The sequence below is a fragment of the Silene latifolia genome, chromosome 6 (genome assembly GCF_048544455.1).
Source record: "Silene latifolia isolate original U9 population chromosome 6, ASM4854445v1, whole genome shotgun sequence".
Classification (NCBI taxonomy): domain Eukaryota; kingdom Viridiplantae; phylum Streptophyta; class Magnoliopsida; order Caryophyllales; family Caryophyllaceae; genus Silene; species Silene latifolia.
In genome coordinates, this window is record NC_133531.1 from 83,635,115 (window position 1) to 83,656,931 (window position 21,817).

Below are 21,817 nucleotides of genomic sequence, written 5' to 3' on the forward strand. Positions count from 1 at the left end.
TGAACTTTCTCGTTTTTTGTTTCAGTAAATAAATACCCTCGTTAACCAAATTTGTGGGCTGTTTTTTGTTTCTCGTTTTTTGCTTTATGGTTGTGCTGTCTCATTATAGACGGCACATATCTGTCTATAAGTAAGGACGGACCAAATACAATATCACATTCATAATAGGACAAACAACAAATGGGGTGGTGGGGGCAAAAAATGTCACCACTTTCAAGCTATTTGGCCCGTCTTTAGCTATGGACGGGTATAGCTTTTGCTGGAATGACCACAAGAAGAAATTATCTCCACGAGTCACAAGGGTTCGAGCATTCAATCTAATCTACAAAGAATTATGTAAACGTAATATGTATTTTTGTTTCATACACTATATATTATACACACATGAAATTTAAATAAATAAACATATCATTCTCAGTTTATGTTTGATTTTATCTTAATTTCCAATATATAATTGTGTTTAGGAACCCCAATTAAATACAGGATGTATAATTTCAGATTTCTTTCATTATACCTAACATCTCATCCTTTTTACATGCTGATTTTCCGGGTTCCAGGATATCAATCATATGCACTGACATCATCAAGGCCACAAAGCAATAACAACTGACAAGCTATTTTACCGAGCTGACATAAGGTTTACAAGGCCTTGATCTTCGTAAAAGGCGCCCACGTCCCACTCCGCTGTCGTCGAGGACATAGTCATCAGAGCAACTACCACTGATCTCATACTCGGTCTCAAGTGCGGGTTTTCTTGGGTACATGCATAAGCAAGTTGCGCCATCTGCACCACACCACACCAAGTTACAAGTTCAAACATAATTAACCACCAAAAATTAAGAAAGCTTCCACCAGATAATATACCTTTGTCGAAAACTAAGCTTCTTGATTTCTTTTTACACGGATACCATGCTATGGTGTGAACGGAAATGCAAGTTAAGTAAAAAGCTACTGATCATATAAAATTCACACATACTAAAAAATAAAATATATGAGATTCCGAGTAGGAAATTCATTTTGGACATTTCGAAAAGAAAAAGGAACCAGAAAGTGTAGCTATATAAATGAGTAGCAGTCCCTCAAAGAACTGATAAACATCAGGTCTCCTAGGGTAAAAAAAATCAAAGAGCATCAATAGATGTGGACTGTGGAGTCAAAGTAAGTTGATGAAGATGTCGGGTCACAAATAACCACGCCCACATGACACAGAAAAAGAAAGGATCCAAATAGGCTGTTTAAGATAAAGATACGGTCAATATAAAAAGGAAATTGGGAAGCCTAAAGCCGTTAAAGGTGGTCAGATGGAGTGCTAAATTATAATTCACCTTGTAAACTGAGTTAAGTGGATAGTCATTTCCAAGCCTTGGATCAACAAGCTTCTGTATCTCAGTTGGGTTGTGCTGATTAATAACAGTCTCAAACTGTGAAAGCAGGAAACAAAAATTATTAGCCTTCATCAAACGAATCTTTTCATGTAGCATCTTTCTGTCATAAATTATGTCCAGTGAGTCCTTATTTACTTAAAAACATAATAATACCGACAATCTTGAAAACGTATCCAATTCTCAGTTAGCTTTCCAATAGAACGGCCACCCAAGCAATAAGGCACAACAACACTACCCCAGTGCCTTAAGAGCTCTCGCAAATTGGAGGTAACAGAAGATTGATGTACACATCCTCCCAAGTTAGCAACATAAAACCGGTGCTTTGAAATGACCCAAATGAAATTGCGTTGAGAATAACATCAAATGACTATCATTTCATAATCAACAAAAGAAACACCAACAGTTTCATACTTTTATGTGCGTTTCCACTTTATTCCATCATAATTTACAATCGAAAAGTAGTCATTAGCTCTGGAAATGGAAAGAAGCCGTCCAACAAGTTAAATTAAAAAACAGAGAGAAAAATCCGTAGTTAAGATTGGTGAAAGCAAGGAACTCAGAGGATTTACAAGGCCAACAAGGTGAGAAACCAGAAGATAATGAGATTTCTCTCTCTATAAAACCATAAGGTGAGAAACAAGGACTTACCAGGCCAACAAGGCCTTTAGAATCAGTGACTGATGCATTATCCTTGACTACAGCTGCCTTAGCTGATATAAGCTCATAGAGGACGACTCCAAATGCATAAACATCTACTTTTGGAGTTACTTCACCATATTGGGCGTATCTGCAACGAAAAAAAGACAGTTATGACTGCTGAACTTATGTAGTAACATGAGCGTAATCATTCAAGGAAAACATTGCCGTCCACAAATTCTTTCAGATTAATTATACAAATAGAGTTTGCAACAAAGTTCCCAAGTCTATTCAGCAAACTGAGAAACAGTAATGGAGGGCCGAGGAAATGTAGCCCAGAAAGTTTGGTGACAGTTTAGAGCAAAGCAAGACAAAAGTCCAAAACTTATGCATAAGAGAAAGCCGAGAGATTGTTTCAATGACATGACATTTCAACTATATATTAGACAAGTATCAGACTAGTTTCTTACTCTGGAGGCATATATCCAAAAGTGCCCACTAGACGCGTAGGAGCAGAGAAAATTCCAACTTCAGTTAGCTTAGTCAACCCAAAATCTGCCACCTGCAAAGATCAGAAAGTAGGCACCAAAATTTTGAAGGTTTTCACTACAGAGTACCAGAAACGGAGCTATGGGTAGGCTGAACTGGGCAATGGCCTGTGTTAGATTTATTAAAAGTAAGTACAAAGCCTCCCTCAGTGGGCTGATTGTGTCTTAGCGTGATAGCGGTAGGAAGTGCACGTTTAGAATACTGAATGCTTTTAGCAGTTGTGTTGTAGGTCTAAAGCTTATTGTCAACGGTTTTATGGTTTTCATTTGTTTTTTTTTTTTTTTTTTTTTTGGTAAAAAATTCACCCTTGATATTATTTTATTACCTACAAATTTCTTTATTTTTCTTAAAGATCTCCTCTTCTTAGTTTATTGTACTAACATTTACAAATGGATTGGCCAATAATATATCATCAACTTGACGGTGATCATTTAACTAATAAATATTTTTCAGTGTTTGGTCATACTATAGGCTTGGAGTGGTCCTTTTTATTAAGAGAACAATTAAGTTACTATTTCACTATTAACCATTTTACGACGCAAGTCGCACACTAGTTATTAAAACAATGTCTTACAGAAGGTTTAATGTTTTGCATTTTACTTATTTTCTCCATCACATATAGGTTTCGATAACACACTTCTAAAATTACAGAGTTAGTTTTTTTTCTCTACATCTATAATTCGAAAATTAACAAAAACACTTGTTAATCTGTATAATTCATATAATTATCTTAATTGCTAATATAATGATACTAATAGATATTGTCGGCGTTAAAAATTAATGGTGGGAGTTCTACGAGGAATGAAGATGGAGTAATCTGTATAGAAAGTAGGTGAATCATGAATGTAGTGGTCTGCTCTGTTATACATGATTATATATCTTAATCTCAACCAATTTTGTAAAACTGACCCATATTCATATATTTTCCTGACTTCGTCCCTGTAGAGTACAATGAGACATTTGTAAATCATACCTTTGCATGCAAGTTTTTGTCTATTAGTATATTGGCAGATTTAATGTCACGATGAATGTAAACAGGAACTGTGTGCTCATGAATGTACTCAAGGCCTCTAGCAGAATCAAGAGCGATTTGCACTCTAGCACGCCAAGGTAGGGGGTCTTTTCCTGGTTTGATATAAAAATAAAACATTATTATCTGCCTCTACATATAAATTCTATCATTGTATTACGCAATTGGCCTTTTACCTGAGAATATAGTTTTGTATATGTGCAAAGATGCATCAGAAAAAAATTCGTAAGGATAAAAATCTCACCAGAACCACGCAAATGCTGGCTTAAATTGCCATTCTCTATAAATTCATACACGAGGAAAAGACACTCTTCTACACAATAACCAATCAAGCGTACCTGCAGTCGATGGGACAATATATTTCAGGAGATAATTAAAGCAATGAAAAATCAATAGTGGACTTAGAATTATTTTTTTACGAGAGAAAATGTGGATTATAGGATGAGTGGGTCATGGCTGTTGTTGGAGAAGAACAAGTGGGATGAGTTATGTGCGGTTGTCAATGGATGAGATGGGAGTAAGGCTGGTGAGCAAATTTGTTTACGAATTGAGTTAGGAGCGTTTCAATGGGTTAGGACCCAATTTGACAAAAAGCCACTTAATAAGTTGTCAACAAAGGAAAGGAAGAGAATTGAGAAGACAAAAAATTGTTCCCAAAGAGTAAGTGGGGAAAAAACAGAAGGATGGAGGAAGTAGTATTCATTAAAAGGACACCAAGGAAATGACACCCATATACAAAAAGACACCATAAGCACACAGAACAATAACAAGTCTAAACAAGGAAACAAGGCACAATAAATTCAGATATATAGAATCGGGGAAACGCCTTAAACGTTGACATACAAATATTGGTTATAGTAGAAAAGGCCAATAAATTCAATATCATTGTAACAAAACATGCATAAATCATAAAGAATCGAGAACCTTACCAGGTTTAAGTGATGAACACGGGTCAACACCTTTAACTCAGCGAGAAATTCTTTTGATGCTTGCATGTCCATCTTTTTGATAGCTGCTTTCTGTAAGAAAAAACAATTTTAACCAAACAAAACCAGAAACTCAGGACCAAAGACATCACTACATTAGCCTCAGAAGAAGTTAGGATTTTAATGTGAAAATTGAGTATTTACAAGATAGAAGGTACACAGAGATGTCAAATTTGCATACACAATCAAGTCCGGGAAAGAAACTGCAAAAGATATCTGTAATTGCTGCTATGACTGACCTTCCATTAGCTGAAGGGTACAACTTTTGCTTCTTGTTTAAATAAGTGGATTATATCCAATTTTACAACTTAAAGAAAGATGTGTGACTATGCTGTTAAAATTGGCATACCATTGAGATGATCATACTTAATAATATCACTTCCAGTTATCAGAATTAACTTACGTGACAGGTAAATCATAAATGTTTTATCAGACTAGATTACCCGCTAATTGTTTTATCAATAATTCATACTTAATAATCATAAATGTTTATCAGACTAGCTATAGCTGAGTAAGCAATAAATTAGTTTAAAGTGCTGTGCAAACCTCTCCTCTCAGCTCTGCATAGTAAACATCACCAAAGCCACCTGAACCAATCTTGTTAGCCAAGCTGAAGTTATCTGTTGTTTGCGCAAGTTCTTCATACGAAAATTCTACTGATTTATCTACCGTAACTCCCATAGTTCCAGTAGCACTTGTAGTTGTACGTGAACTTCCATGAGCTGTCATAAAAAAATCAACCTTGAATGATTACAATGATGAAATTCAAGCATAACAACATGCATTGCGTGACTTCCATGAACCTATGACATCATTTGTAGGCACAAACAATCAGTGAACTTATCTGGTACTTGCTCTGTGTGTTGATAAACTTCCTAGTTTGTTCTTTCACAAAAAAGAGGACATAATAAGATGCGTGGCACAATGAGTTATATTGCTATTATTAAAATGCAACTAGGATATTTATTTTGGTCATTGGAGTATGACAAGAAGTTTAATCTTTTAATAGAATATATGACTAGGAGTCTTATTCTTAAGATGCGGGTTTGTCCCACATCGGAAGGTTACTTATGAATAGGGAGAAGGGGTCGTTTGGTTCGTGGTGGAATTACAGCCGTTAAAAGCTGTACGACTCGAGTTATTGACACGAACCGCCTGAAAACTGACAAGATGGAACCTGAAAATTTGATGAACCATGACCTGACCCAAACCAAACCAGGTAAGGTTAACCAAGAACCGCTAGAACTCAAAATACTATGAGCTAAAATCAATCTGACCCAACCCGAACTAACGGATAACCGATAGAACCCGAAATGCAATGAACCGAAATCGACCCAAAGGCTAACGGATAATAGATAGAACCTGAAATGCAACGAACCGAAACCAACCTGAAAGCCAAACGGATAACCGATAGAACCCGAAATGCAATGAACCCGTAGATTGAGCCACAACACCTTGTTTCTTAGACATCCATGAGAACAGCCCGGAACCAAGTGTGAAAGCATAGCCAGAAGTGCTTTTCATGTCGTCAATTGAACCGGCCCAATCGCTGTCAGAATAGGCTGTCAATTTTGGCTCTACACTGGATTCAAACATAGCTCCAAAATTTGAAGTTCCCCTTAGATATCTCAGGATTCTTTTCGCTATTCCCATATGAATGTCACTTGGATCAGTCATGAACCTTGATAGTAGGCTTGCAGCAAAGATCAAATCTTCAAATCTTCTCTATAGCCTTGTACCTGACTTCTGGTTGCCATCAGATTTGGATATATGTTCATTAATGGCCAGTGGTGTTGCTACTGGTTTGCAATGGTGCATCTTGAATTTTTTAAGAATATCCTGAGCATACTTAGCTTGAGAAATAAAGATCCCATCTTGAGATTGGTGAACCTCCATCCCAAGAATGAGCCCCAAATATGTCATCTCGAACATCTTTTTCACCTCCTCCTTGAAAGTAACAATCATGTTGTTGTTATTCCTAGTAACGAGGAGATCGTCAACATAGAGAGAGACTAAGAGAAAGTCATTGTCTCCTCCCCTTTTCACATAGAGCGTGTGTTTGTTTTTACTTCTCACAAAACCTTGCTGAATGAAAAATGAGTCAATCTTGGTGTACCATGCTCTATGCGTTTGTTTCAAGCCATAAAGAGCCTTCTTTAATCTGTACACACTCTTCTTTTCCCTTGGCAACATAGCCTTTGGGTTGATGAACAAAAACTTCTTCTTCAAGCTCACCGTTGAGGAAAGCCGACTTGACATCAAGCTGATATATTTTCCAACTCTTCTATGTGGCCAACGCGATAAGAGTTTTGACAGTGTCAAGTCTTGCTACCGGAGCAAAAGTGTCTCCATAATCAACCCCGGCTTCTTGTGCATAGCCTTTGACAACCACTCTCGCTTTATATTTGTTGATTGTGTCATCAAGATTTAATTTGGTCTTATAAACCCATTTGACACCGATCACCTTTACCTTCCTATCTTGAGGTGGATCAACAAGCTCCCAAGTGTTATTTTTGATGATCATGTCAATCTCATTTTGACATCTCATTTTTCATGGCTTCCTGCCATTGGTCTTGGCAGCTTCCTCATAGTTATTTGGTTCATTAGTTGCAAAATAGCATGATTCACACAACTCGGGATCCAAATGAACAATAGGACAATTTTGATAGATCTGAGATAAAGATTTCTTTCCTCGTGGACCTGTAGCATTCTCATCACTAGAATGAGGGGATGATGGCTCTCAATCGCTATTGTGTGGTGTACAAGAAGAGGTGGTAGGCGTGTTACCGGCGCTGTGAGGAGTGCTTGGTATACACTCTACTGGCTCTTGAGGAGATGAACCAGAATATTCAAATATCACACTTCTTCGTTCAACTTTCTCTTCTTCCCAATTCCACATAAAATTTTCATCGAACTCCGCATCTCTACTAATGATAATTTTCTCAGTATTGATGTTGAAAATTCAGTAGCCCTTTGACGGTGTGCTATAGCCCAGAAAAATTCCTTTCTCGGCTTTTTCATCTTTTTCATCCAACTTGGTCCTCTTTTGCGATGAAATATGAACATAACATACAAATCCAAATACTCGAAGATGTTTGGCTGTGGGCCAAACTCCAAACTCCAAACTCCAAACTCCAAACTCCAAACTCCAATTCGAGTCACTCCTTGAACATCTTGGGAGTCTGTTAGCAAATAGATAGACCGAAGTATACACGGCCTCTGCCCAAAATTTCTTTGGCAAATTTTTCTCTGCGAGCATGCAACGAGCCATCTCCATGACTGTTCTGTTTTGTTCTGCTTTTTCTTTCTGAAACTCTATTTTGCTGAGGTGAATAGCGAACTGTGAGTTTGCTGAACACTCTCGTCTTCACAAAATTTATCAAACTGCCTTTCCTCTGTCCGATCTCATTCTTTTCATCTTGCACCCTGTTTGTGTCTCCACTAGAGCTGAATTTCTTGAAAACATAGAACAAATCTGATTTCTCACGCATGAAATATACCCATGTCATACGAGTATAGTCATCAATGAACAAAATGAAGTACTTATTTTCGCTTAAAGGAGTTCTATGGGGACCACAAACATCGGTATGAACAAGCTCAAGTTCTCCTTTGCTCTCCAGTTGGTTGTGTGAGGAAAAGGCTTGCGATGTTGCTTACCAAGTTGACATGCATCACACAGATTTTTGATAGGAGGCAAAGAGAATATCACGCACCATGTTCTGGTGGTATAGGAAATTAAGCGCACCAATGTTGAAGTGCTCATATCTCTTGTGCCAAAGCCATGTTTCAACACTTTGGACTTTGTTAGCCTGCTCCAAAGATGTATCCAAGAATAGAGAAAATGCCTTGTTTTGCATTTTGATTATAGCAATTTCCCTTTTTTTGTGGATCATAGATGATGCAATGTTCATCTTTGAAGATTACGGAATAGCCATGGAGCATCATTTGAGGTATACTCAACAGGTTTTCACTAAGATTAGGTACTAAGAGAACATCATTGATAAATTTAGTACCTTTCTTAGTTTGGACAACAATGGTTCCCTTTCCTTGTGTCTCTAAGACGGCTCCATTTCCCACACGAACATGAGACTTGTTTGAAGTATCAAGTTGAGTGAAAATCTTCTTATCATGAGTCATATGGCTTGTACAACCACTATCAATAAGCCATTTTTGCTTGTTGCCAGAATTTTCACTTTGACAAACTTGAAATAGATGATCCTCAATTGCTTGGTGGGTTTGGTGGGTGGAGTGATCTTGTGAGCTTGTGAGTTTTGTCTGGCTTTAATTTTACAATTTTTCTAAAAATGGCCAAACTTCTTGTAAAATCTACATTGTAGTTTGGGTTTCCCCTTAAACCAACAATTTTGCTCCGAATAATTGTTTTTGTCGGAAGTGCCACATGGAGGAAATTTTCCAGGTGTGGATGAACTATTGTTACCCTCCACATGTTTACCATTATCTTCTTTTAGATAAGGTAACTTTGATTTGTGCTTAGTTTGGAAAGCACCTTCAGTTGGGCAGCGATGGCTTTCATCGTTGTTGATGAATTTTTCCTCGTGTGCCAGCATAGAACCAAGTAGTGCTCAGATCTTTAAATTCTTCAAACATAGAGGCAATAGTATTGAACTTACTATTGAGAGTTACTAGCACCTTTGGAACGATTGTGTCATCGCTCTTTTGCTGATGACGCCCGAATGATTTTTGGTGTTATGCTGTCCGAAACAGCACTATGGATATATGAAAGTGCCCTCGCATCTTTTATTTCATCAGTTTTTAGTTGTTGTAGTTTTGTAGCGGAATATTCACTTCCTTCTACTCTTGCTCCAAAACCCTTTTCCACAATCTCCCATAAATCACAGGACTTTAAAAATAGTTTCATTTTGACACTCCAATAATCGTAACTTTCTCCTGCAAAGTTTGGGATTGCAGGGAGAGAAACACTTGAATTTGAAGCCATACTTCAAGAGGACCTTTAAGATCCTTAATGGCTTTGATGCCAAATGATGTGATTTGGGATAGTTTATGTAAGAAAGTGGAGAGAAATAAGTTTGAGAGAAGGAACTAGTTTGTGATTAAAATAGTTTGATTTGATTGATATTGATTGATTGTATTGATATGTTAATTGATTACAATGCCTTACGATTACATGGTATTTATAGGTGATACGCACCCTTTCATATTCTAGGATGTATGCATCAATCATCTAGATTCATAGTACATACATATGCATGAATGATCTAGATTCATAGTACTATGCATGATTCATGAATGATCTAGATAAATAGTATATACACTATGCATAATTGCATATGTAACTAAGTGAATAATCTAGATTCATGGTATTAACTAAGTGCATGAACCTAAATGAATCAAGAAAAGTCTCATTATTTTAACACAATGTCCAATAATCAAATTTCATAATTGACTCCCCCAAGCAACGACCCAATTTAAATTAAACTCTGCCTATCGACTCGATTTATTGTTCGAACCGACCCAACCCAACCCGACCCAACATAATTCATCAGACTCGAACACGAACAATACAACTCGAACACGAACAATACAACTGACATGATCCGTGAATGATCCAAAACCAAACCGAACCGAACCGAACCGGGCCGGGCCTAATCAAACATTTTGACCCGACATACCCCGACCATTGGATTGGAATGACCACTGACCTGTTACACTCACTCACCCACACGACCCGTGAATGATCCAAAACCAAACCGAACAGGGCCGGGCCCAATCAAACATTTTGACCCGACATACCCCGACCATTGGAATGAAATGACCACTGACCTGTTACACTCACTCACCCACTCACCTAAGTGTCCCACCCGTAAGTGCCCACCAAACATGAATCTGAATTTGAGATGACCAGATTGGTCAATCTAGGTGGAATGAAATGAAATTAGAATGTGATATTATCAAGGTATGGATTTAGTTACCCATTTGAACTTGTTTTGTTTGGTATTAGGGGAATAAAGTTTGTATTTAGGGGGGGAAATGAAGGTAGAAACATGGAGTGAGAGTGATTTATGAGATTCAATGGGCGTTAGGGTGGGATAAAAATTCATTAAGTATCTAACTCCATTCCAAAATAATTCAACCAAGATGGTTTGGCCATGTGAGAAGGAGACCTATGGACGGACCAGTTAGGAGGTGGGAGTTAGGAGTTAGGAGTTAGGAGTTAGGAGTTAGGAGTTAGGAGGCTGGAGACTTGGAGAACAGAATGGAGAACAGAAAAGGTCCCTAGAGGTAGAGGGAGACCGAGACAGAGGTAGAGGGAGACCGAGACAGGCATGGTTAAGACTTAAGAGTGATAGATCACGATATGAGATTGTTGGGGCTTGAGGAGAGTATGGTGACAGAGAGGGCACAATGGAGGGAAATGATACATGTAGATTTTTAGTATTTGATGTTTTTTGACATATTTATTTAGTGTTTTTATTTATTTATTTTTTTAAAAAAAAATTGTTCTTCTCTCCTTTATTACACCTTTTTTACCAACCACTTTCTTATATATTTTACTTGGTTTACTTTTAAGGCATTCCAGATCCTTAATTCTATTTCGATTTTCAAAATCGTTTTAATCTCTTCTCTCGATTTAAATTTGAAGTTACTATAAAAGAAATCCGGAATTCGATTTTAAAACTTGTAAGTTTACCTTGACTTTGTATTACATTTTCGCTCTCCCTTTTGTGTTTCACTTTTCCATTTTCTATTCGCATTTTGAGGTGGGCGTTCACCCAGGGACGGTTCTAAAAGATGATTCATGTCGGCCGACCCCAATCCATTTTGGGATTAAAGCTCTGATGTTATTGTTGTTGTTGTTGTTGTTGTTGTTGTTGTATTACCGTGGATCCAATGCATTCCAAAACACTCAACCAAACACCGTAATATAAGATCGTAATATAAGACCTGGCAAAACAGGTCAAAAGGGTTGGGTCGGGTCCATTTCGGGCCGGGTTGGGTCGGATCACTTTCGGCAATTTCGGGTGACCTGTTGTCGGGTCATTTTCGGGTATGTGTTATTTTGGGTCGGGTTGCTTACGAGTTAATGGCTAAGTACTTTAGTTAGTACTATTTTTAAGAAATACTATTTTGCAAATTTAACTATTTATTAGAACGGTTGTAATCAATGAAACTTTATAACTTTATTTTGATATATATAAAATATTAATGTGACTTAGTAGTAGTCGTTTCGGGTTATTTTGTGTCACTTCAAATCATTTGGGATCGGGTCAATTATAAGTCGGGTTTTTTCAGGTTGGGTTGGGTCACCTCGGGTCGGGTTAACATTGGGTCAGACAATGTTCGGGTCGGGTTGGATCTGGGCCGAGCCGGGTCAATTCGGGTTTCGAGACGTATTCGAGTCAAGCAAGTTCGGGTCATTTTCGGGTCTCGGGTTTTGCCAGGTCTAAAATATAAAAATACTAAATGCAGGTGAATTAGTCACTACAGAAATTTTCGTCACAAGTCATCTAGATTATTAGAATACCATGTCTCCAAAGTATTATCTTTGAGAGGCCGCACCAACGACATAGGAAAAGATTTCTCCCTTCACTTGTCGACATACTTAACAAGTTATTAGTGAACCACCTAAATTTTCGACTATCATGTTCCTTTATTGTTCTTTCACCCGGATTTATTGCTCCCGTTATAACAACACAAAAATATCTCAAAATGACAAATTATTCATGGACATCCAAAATAGAAACCGGGAAGTTTATTCATGGAAAAAAGTACCAACTGAGAGTCCATGTCCATGTAGAGTCTAACAGCATAATTCGCATAAAAACATATCTCTTCCAAAAGGCCAATACCCACACCCTAATGGTTATTCCTACCGTACGAAAGTAAAGCCTAATGTTGGTCATCTTGTTTCTAAATACTTCATGTAGTTTTTTTAATTGACAAATGGGTGGGGTTGGGGATAAGCTGTAAAAGCCAAAAGGTGACCATTACCAGTCCGCTTTGATTGTTCTTCAGGCATGTCAAGAAGTATAGAAGATTCCTTCATGTTCTTTCTTCTGCGTTGAATAAAATATGCAACAGCCAACACGATCAAGACAACTACCACTGCAACAGCTATACCAGCTATGGCCCCACCAGAAAGCCCTGTTTATATAAAGTGAAACTGTTTACTTCACAGAACACTGAATCTCGGGAGTATCACCTCATGGATGTTTCTCTTTAATTGCAATGAGATCAATCAATAAGAAGACAGAGTACCTGTGCTGCAAAGACAAACAAATTAAAAGGGTCAACAAACTAATAACACAAAACGACAAAGCTTCTTTTGTTCTCTTCAGGAAAATTCGATAGTTCACACCACTACACAGTTTTAGACATCTAGTTATTAAATCTTAGGTACAAACAATTAAGTCTTGGTTTGAGACATGATTTCTGGTATCTATCTTCGCCGCCTGATCTCGGTCGTTGCGCTACAAATATGGCCAGGTCTGCCTCTTAAGTACAATTGTGGTAACTTTCAAACCCTTGATAAATCATTGTGATGGAGTGTCACTGGCTAGTAGCCTGAGATTATATACCATTGGTATACAGCATTGAAACATTTTTTCAGCATGTACCTTAGAAATCCGGACAAACCTTTGAATATAATGGCATAACAAGAGGTGGCATGGGGGCAGGGGATACAGAAAACTAGATAGATGATGTGAAGAGAGAATAAAGAAGCTGTTGATGGAATGAACCTGTAAAGTGAAAGAGAGCTGGCAACACACTTTATCAAGAGCTACAAACGCTCAGGGTTATTTCAACAAAAAAATTGCAATTCTCATGGCAACGTAAACAGTATCCCTTATTTATATCAACAATATCAAGGAACTTAAAGTCTTAAACTTCAGTTTCAAAAATGGCCCATTGGATTTCTAATCAAGTAGGCATTTAAGTATGAAACAGAACAGGGTCTTTGGTTAGCATTCACTTGGTTAAATTCTCATTCATGACGGGCTCTTTTCGACACAAATTGTGACGGGCCCAAATGTGACCATTTTTATGAGAAAATGTGACCATATAGGTAACATTTTATGAGTGGTTACTTTTTATCATAAAGTGGTCACATTTGGGGCCGTCACAATTTGTGACCGTCACAAGAGAGACCAATTGTTCTTTTATTCTGGCCTTCAAAGATCTATTCTATTGAGATAGCCATTCAAATAAATATTTCGCAACACATTTAGAGAAAGTCTGTCACTAGTTTGTTGTAGATTGCCACAGAGAAAAAAATAAATTGGGCCAGTCGATGCTAATACTGTATAAGGGTAATTAGTTTGGGATAAAAATTACTAATGTGCAGAAAAAAGTGTAAACTAATGGACCACTAATTATACGGAGTATCTGAAACCAGAGGCATCATGACAGAATTTTCCCTGAATGTATGTATCCAGTATAACCATCGACTCGTACCTCACTGCGAAAGGAGGATATTCTCCGTTTTTGTCTGCATCAAAAGTTTTAACATTCATCAGTACAAATGCTTAGAGAGTTCACTGAGTAGACTACAAAATCTATCCATCAAGGCAATGCAATCAATCACAAACACTAACGCTCGTAAGAAAATGCAAATTTTCAACATTCAAACCGATGACGATTCACTGGTTCATATTATCAGCATAGACTAGAAATAATATGGATATATAATGATATGTCAGAGCAAGCATAAGAAATGGGAAAATATATACTCAATAGAATATAAAGATGAGTGACACTAAAGCAGATACTCATTTCAACAATTTGATTGTTTCCCAAAGTAAGCAGCTTTCCAGGAATAATGCGTGTCGTCTGTCTAATGTTGATTGACAGCAATACACAAATAACACAATCACATTTGTTCATAAAATCTACCGCTTTGTTTGCAGCCTGTAGCTTTGTAGACTTAAGATTAACATCAACAACAAAATTTACACAAGTTATCCGTACGTCATTCATGTGCTTATTTTCCCATCTTTAACCCGTTTAGCTGAGAGGAAGTGAGGAAACTAAAAAGAGGGAGAGTACTAAATCTTGTTACTGATCTTCGCTATTGCAAAAATTGAGAAAGAATAGAAACGGTTTGACAGAAAACCTCTTTCATGGGTAAAATAAATAAACACTCCAACGAAATTGAGGAAATTGAATGAAGCTGCAACATAGAAGGGCCTCATTTCCTTTTAGTTCCTTGTAACAAAAGCCACGGAAACACAGGAGTCAGGACTCTTAAAACCATGCACAGGACTCGCCTCAGTTCGTACAAGTAAACCAAACAACAAAATTTTTAATTTTTTTTTTCTCCTTTTCCCTTTTTTCTTTCTTTCCTGAATTTCATGCCAAGAAACCTAAAGAGTTGGTGTTGATAATTAATTTATACACCTCGCCATTAACAAGTATAGCTATTTTCCACTTTTGCATCTCAATTTGGAGCAAACATTCTCCTCAAATGTGAAGGTAGCAATAGACCCAATACGCCAATAGTACTGTACTTTCTAGCACCACTAGGCACTAGCGACCACGCCTCTACAGGAAAGCCATCTAAGACTTGGAACATTTATAAAATTATCGAGATTCTCTCGCATGTTCGGCCAACAGCCCATTGGCCTTATAACTATAAAGAATTGGTTAGGTGTCCCATGGTGAGGCTTGTAACGTACAAGACTTACTATTACCGTACGAGTATCACTTTGGTTCAACAAAACATAAAACAACTTCTTACCGGGAAGAAAGGGAAAAAAGCAATAACCAGGGAATGAAAAAAGGGTATACCTTTAGCAGGAATAAACAAAATCCCACTTCCAGACTTGATATTGACATTTGGGTTGTACATCTGCAGCAAACTGGGAGTTGAGTTAGTCAGCTGATCAATATATGTCAAATTTTCCTCAGGGCGAAGCGGGTAAGTTAAGAACAAGCCATATTGCTTACTAATTCCACTATCCCCACAAGAGCAATTAACAGGAACATTAACAAGAGCATTGAGTTGGATACTATTAGGATTAAAACTGTTGTGTTGCTGAATCCAACTAACAGTAGTAAGATTAGCATAGTAAGTCCCAGCAATTAAATCATATGTATCACCCTTAATAACCCTATAAGTAAAAATATGACCTAAAAAACTGCCATTAATGCAATCACAAGAAAAGGGCACATTGATCCTAGAGAATGATTGAACCCTATCTTTGTCAGGAACTGATGGGTTGTAACTGAGCACATCATTTTCAGTAGAACCCATAACTTGGGCTATGAATGTTATGTTTGATTTTTGCCATACATAGTATGATGCTAATGCTAAAGGACACCCTTTCTTGCACTTTGATTCCACCATCACAGATGAAGATATCCATATTAGGGTGATTGCCCATAATTTTAATGGTGTTTTTGATTTTAGAGACAGCATTTGAGAGTATAATTTGTTGGGTTTTGAGCAGTTTATGTGGATTTCAATTTGGGCGATCAATGGTTTAGTACATTCTCTCAGCTGAGAGTTCACATGGAAAGTGGTTGACGGGTGATGCATTCAGTCAAAAATGAAGACGGGTCTAGATTGTTTAGCGTGGAGTTGTAGAATAGTACATGGTCTAGATATTGCATTAATCAAACAGTTAATCTTTCTTTTGACCGGTCTTTTTAGTCTGAAATAAAAAGACGGAATTTTGTAACCATTTTACAGTTAAATTTTATCACGACTAAAAATAAGTTATCATAAACTGTAACACTTGTGTACCATTATTGTTACATTAAACCATAAAAGGGTCACATATGCTCGTCCGAGGCTTCAAACGAAGAGTGACGGTCTGAAATAAGAATCAAACTAGAAGTGTAAAAGTTATTGATATTGGAAATTTTAGGTGGTAATAAGATAGTCGTGCCTTGTTCTTTTCAGTTGAAAATAGTTTAATTGAATTTAATGGAGCTAAATTGAAATGAAATAATAATTTTGTAAAAAAATAAAGTAGATTAAACTAAAATAAACTAAACAAAACTGAATCTGAATCTGAAATTAAGAACAAAAGAATAGAAGGGACCTCTTGTTCCTTTCTCAAAATTCACGGAGATTTTCTATATTGCGCCCTAAATTCTTGACTCGTCCACACTATACTTTCAAAATGTTATATGTTATGGATCCATTATTACTATTAACTCTAAACCGTGACCTTTAATGCAAATCTGTCACTGCTTATGTGGAACCATTAAATCCCAGTTCCAATATTTCGAATTACATCCGTTGTTCAACTTTTCTACTCCTTATTTGCTACTATGTCACACAATAATTTGAATCCGTTTTTAAAATGGACGATTTGCACTAATTATTTAACGGAATAGGTCGATTTCCAAAATAATTGTCGAAAATGGGTCCACGTAGGCTTGGAATTTACGAAGCTATGGTCAAGGGTCAAATAGCCACGGCGCTTGGCTACTTAAGGTCAAATCGCCAAGCGCTTGGCTACTTACTTCGAAGACATATTTCCCCCTTCCCTTCCCAGATTCATACCCAAATCGCATAAAAAAAAATCGCAAACCCTAAATATTAAAACGCTAATTCTCCTCCAAAAACTACCCTGAATCTTTCAATTGAAATGATTAATTGTCAAATTATTAGTCTCTAAGTAATATCAAACAATCATTTGGATATTTCTTGGCCAATTTCCATACATATTGAAGGTATTAGCTATCACTAACATTTTTTAATTAGCAATTGATTTGAGTAGCTAGTTAGTTTAGTTTATGATTATTATTCTATCTATTTGATAGTTTAGTTGAATTTAGGTTGCTGTTAGTGTTTTAGATTAATTTAATTTGGTTATGGAGAGAAGTAATTTCCCCTTATTGTGTTATTGGAATGGTGAAGTAGTTGAAGGAGATGGGTGTGTAAGCTATGTTGGTGGAAATGAGTCTTTTGTTTTTGTTAGTAGTAACATGAGCTACAATGATCTTGTTAAGGAGGTATACACAACCATTGGTGTTGATAATAGTAAGTATCAATTAATGTTGAAGATGAAGTTTGCTAGTCTTGGATGTTTTAAGGTTGTTAGTCTTAATAATGATCGTTCTTTACAAGCGATGTGGGCTAGTATACGTCATTCAAAGGCGGGTTCTATGGATATTTATGTTGAGTTAATACCATTTCAACAACCTCAAGTGAGTAATGTAAGTATCGTACCAAATGTGTCATTTACTAGGATGTTAAACATAATGTCGGAGAATGATGATCGGTATGTGTCATTGTTGAGAAATAATATCGGAGTAAAGGTAGGTGACGGTAATATTGAAGGGGATGAAGTTGAGGATGATCTTGATTTAAGATTAGAGAATGCTAGTGATGCCGACGATGATAAGGAAGATATTGATCTTGTGTCTCCTAGTGCCCCAAATCCGGGATTCACTAGTGTTCCTAAATTGGATGCATTACATGGAGATAATTGGGTTAATTGGAAAAAGGTTGTCCCCTATGATGGTGGGGGGGAGTTTTGTGTCGGTCAAACTTTTCCTAATAAGAGATCTCTGACTGAAGTAGTTACGGAGTATAATTTGAGGGTAAATCAAAGTTTCAAAATTCATAAGTCAAAACCTCACACGGTGACATATAAATGTGGGAGAAAACCTATAGCATGTAAGTGGACCTTAAGAGCCAACCAAAAAAGTGGGGTTTCCGAAACATTTACTATTGTGAGATACAATGGTTGTCATGAGACATCATGTTTGGGAGACACCATGCCTATAGACCACCGAAACTTGCGAAGAACTTTCATTAGTAGTGTAATTAGAAATATTGTGGAGGCAGATTGGGGGTTGTCGGTGAATGCTATAATTGAAATAATAATTGGTAAATATAACTACACCATCACTTATATGAAGGCATGGAAAGCTAAACAAAAAGCTATTGCCGACATATTTGGTGATTGAGAGTTATCGTACCAGTTGCTTCCCCGATATTTTGAAGCTTTGAAAGAAGCTAATCCCGGTACCGTTGTTCAATTTGTAAATTATCCAACGGATGATCCAAACGTTGTGATATTTGGTCGGGTATTTTGGGCTTTTGGAGCATCAATCAAGGGCTTTCCTCATTGTCGCCCTATAATTACAATTGATGGAACTCATTTATATGGCAAATACAAAGGGGTGCTTATGATTGCCATGGGAGTTGATGCCAATGATCAACTATATCCTCTTGCATTTGCCATAGTTGAAAAGGAGACTACCGATACATGGTCATGGTTTTTGGCATGTATTAGATGTTTGGTTACACAACGTACTGGGTTTTGTGTAATATCTGATAGACATAAGGGCATCATGAAAGCAATGAGTGAAGAGAGGAGCGGATTGTTGTAGCCCCTTTGATATGCTTTGAGATTATTGAGATGCATCTCCTTAATAGGTGTGTTAGGCAATTTGGATGGCATCAAACAATACCACCTAATTGTGACACCTATCCCTTACTTCATAAAACGGATAAACGCGGAAAGACAAGAGATTATTGATACCTGTCGAAGTGAGTACCAAAAATAATATTTATAAATTCCAAACTACAACTAGCAAGCGGTAGTAAGGGTCGATCCGCAGGGAGGTAGGGAGATAATAGTTGCTTTTAATTTTAGTTTAAAGGTAACAGTTTGAGGGGTTTTGGATTGAAGTAAATCTAAGTCTAAATGCATAAACTAAATAAGCAATAAATGTAATAAAGAAGGTGAACAATGATAGAAGAAAAGCTAAGACGGTCGGTTCACTATAGCTGCGATGGCACATAATCCTAGGTAACTTCGAAATACGGTCGCGAAGGATGGGGAAAACAAGTCCTCTCGGTCCATGTTAAATAGTAGCTACCTCTCGGTCTATGCTACTAATCCCTAAGTCTCATTAATACTAACTCTCGTTCTTGATTAATGATTCCTAATGCAAACTAAATCACGTTATCTCTCGATCTTAGCAATTTAGTCGTTTTAATTCGTTAATTATTGTCCATTCCTATATCTCGATCTACGGGATGGTCAAGTTTAAGCATCTATCAAGTCTCCTCTCGGTCTCATTGAAAGATAAAGCACTTAACGAAACAAATAAAGCAAAACCAGACGCGAAGTCAGTCGATCGACCAGCTACCCCAGTCGATCGACCAACCGGCTCAGTCGACCGACTAGATAAGCCAGTCGATCGACCAAGCCCTAATGCGAGGTCACCTATTATAATGCCATCTACGCCATATATCCCCTACATCTTAGCGGGGTTGATTTAGCTAGACATAACAACGATAATAACAACAATGAAATTCGTGATTAAAGCATAAGAATTCATAATTGAAATACAAGAATAATTAAAGTGAATAAAACTAAATCTAGGGTTCCGAGATTCTAACTACACAATTCTAATACTAACAATGAAATAAAGCAATACCGAAAATAAAGAGCAAGAAAATACCGAATTGAATAGCAAGAAAGCAAATCCGAGAGCCAAACAAGAACTTTATTGAATAAACTAAAAATAATGAATGTGAATTATGCTAAACTCGAGACCTAATGTCTCCCTCTAAAAACTGATCATTATTCTGAAAACGTAGGTTAGTTATATAGGAATATCACGCACTCTTATTCCTAAACCTAAGAATACATTGAGCCTTCTAATTCTCGATCTTTAAATTCTCGTCAGACTCGTGGAGTGGTCGATCGACCACTTGGACCAGTCGATCGACCAAGAGCGCTGTACAGAATTGCATTCTGACGGATTCTGCAGCGCGCGCCGACCTTAAAACAGCTGCCATTTCTTCGTTACTTATCGGAATAAACCGATTCTCGCGGCGTTGGAAACCTAAGAGGATAAGCTTTCACCTCCAATTAGAATCACTCGATTACCTGCTCTAGAACTCGAGATATAGCCATCTGAAGCAGGCTGCAATATCGTGGAGTGCTTCTTTGCTTGTTAAACTCGTACGCACCCATGCTTTTGCTATCTTTAGGCCTTGAAACGCGCACCAAGCTCATTCCTCGAGTCAATACTTTATGTCAAATGCAATGCTAAGTACTTAGGGACGGATTCGGCTTATTTTCCGCTGAAATCTTCATATTCCTACAAAATCACAAGAAAAGGAAGAAATACACGAAACAAGGGAAATAGTAGCATAAACTACTCAATTGAGCTCTGAAATGCGTGTGAAATGAGGTGCAAAACATCATATATTGGACACGCATCAATTATGCTTCCGAGTTTAGAGGTTATGTGGAAGAGTGGAATAATAGGAAGTAAAACATGTTGGAAAGTGGAATTCCATATGGTGGTTTCATGTCACACCATGATCCATATATGGTATGGTATCGGGAACATACTCGTCGGATTGTTAGTCCTCACAATCGGATCTTATCCGACAAATACCATCATGAGCATCATTACAATCCTAGTGCATCGGACTTGGATACTCTTGTAAGCATCGTCCCTCTTTTTACTCTTAATTTTTATTATGTTTCTACTTCATTATCATTAAATAATACATCCCACTTCTTTTCTCAATAGGCGGGTGGTCATTCTTACATCTACCATAAAGTGAACGAGTACATGACAACTATGCCACCTACAATTGATCCTAACTATAGAAATTTGTTATATGAGATGCAAAATACCTCCCTTAATTGTTTGGAACATGCCAATTATGGACATCTCATTCAACCGCAAAACATTCTTCACCCAAGTCCACCCCATGCTAACACACAAGTGGAATGCCTCACTCAACTTACACCCATACAAGAAGGGGAAGATGAGGGCGAATCATCGTCTCAACCAATGAGATCAAAGAGAAGCCGTCAAGTTAGAAGAAAGTAGTGTAGTATTACGTTAGTAGTTTGTATGATAGTTTAAGCTACTTTAGTTTGGTTTGTATGACAATTTAAGTTATTTTGGTCTATGTAAAATGTTTCAACTATTTGGGCTATGTAATATATAAGCTATTTTGGTTTTCAAAGTCTCGTTTGGATCGGATTTGAGCATTGTTGTTGTACATGATGATAGGTTTTCATGCCAAAAACAGAGATGCAAGAAGGATATGGAAAACAATTACGGGTAAGATGAATTTATCTTGTTTTTGAGAGTTGTAGATAACATAGTCGCCATGGTAGATGGCTACTTTAGGGCAAGTCGCCAGCCTCCATGGCGATTTTAAGCTGATTCATACTCACCAAATTCACCAAAATCTGCCACATTTCAAGTAGCCAAGGTGCATGGCTACTTTAGGCCAAATCGCCAGCCCCCAT

The 21,817-nt window shown here is 37.3% G+C and overlaps 1 protein-coding gene and 1 pseudogene across 1 annotated transcript; one reads left to right on the forward strand and one right to left on the reverse strand.

The window, feature by feature from the left end:
* Positions 1–350: 350 nt before the first annotated feature.
* On the reverse strand, positions 351–16,154 carry LOC141586961 (lysM domain receptor-like kinase 3; annotated as a pseudogene).
* A 1,236-nt stretch (positions 16,155–17,390) lies between these two features.
* Positions 17,391–18,491, forward strand: LOC141588304 (uncharacterized). Its single transcript, XM_074409751.1, has one exon. The coding sequence runs from the start codon at positions 17,391–17,393 to the stop codon at positions 18,489–18,491; it is 1,101 nt and encodes a 366-aa protein (XP_074265852.1).
* Positions 18,492–21,817: the final 3,326 nt, after the last annotated feature.

Coding starts and splice junctions, on each gene's coding strand:
- LOC141588304 (XM_074409751.1), top strand. CDS start 17,391: ATGGAGAGAAGTAATTTCCCCTTATTGTGTTATTGGAATGGTGAAGTA.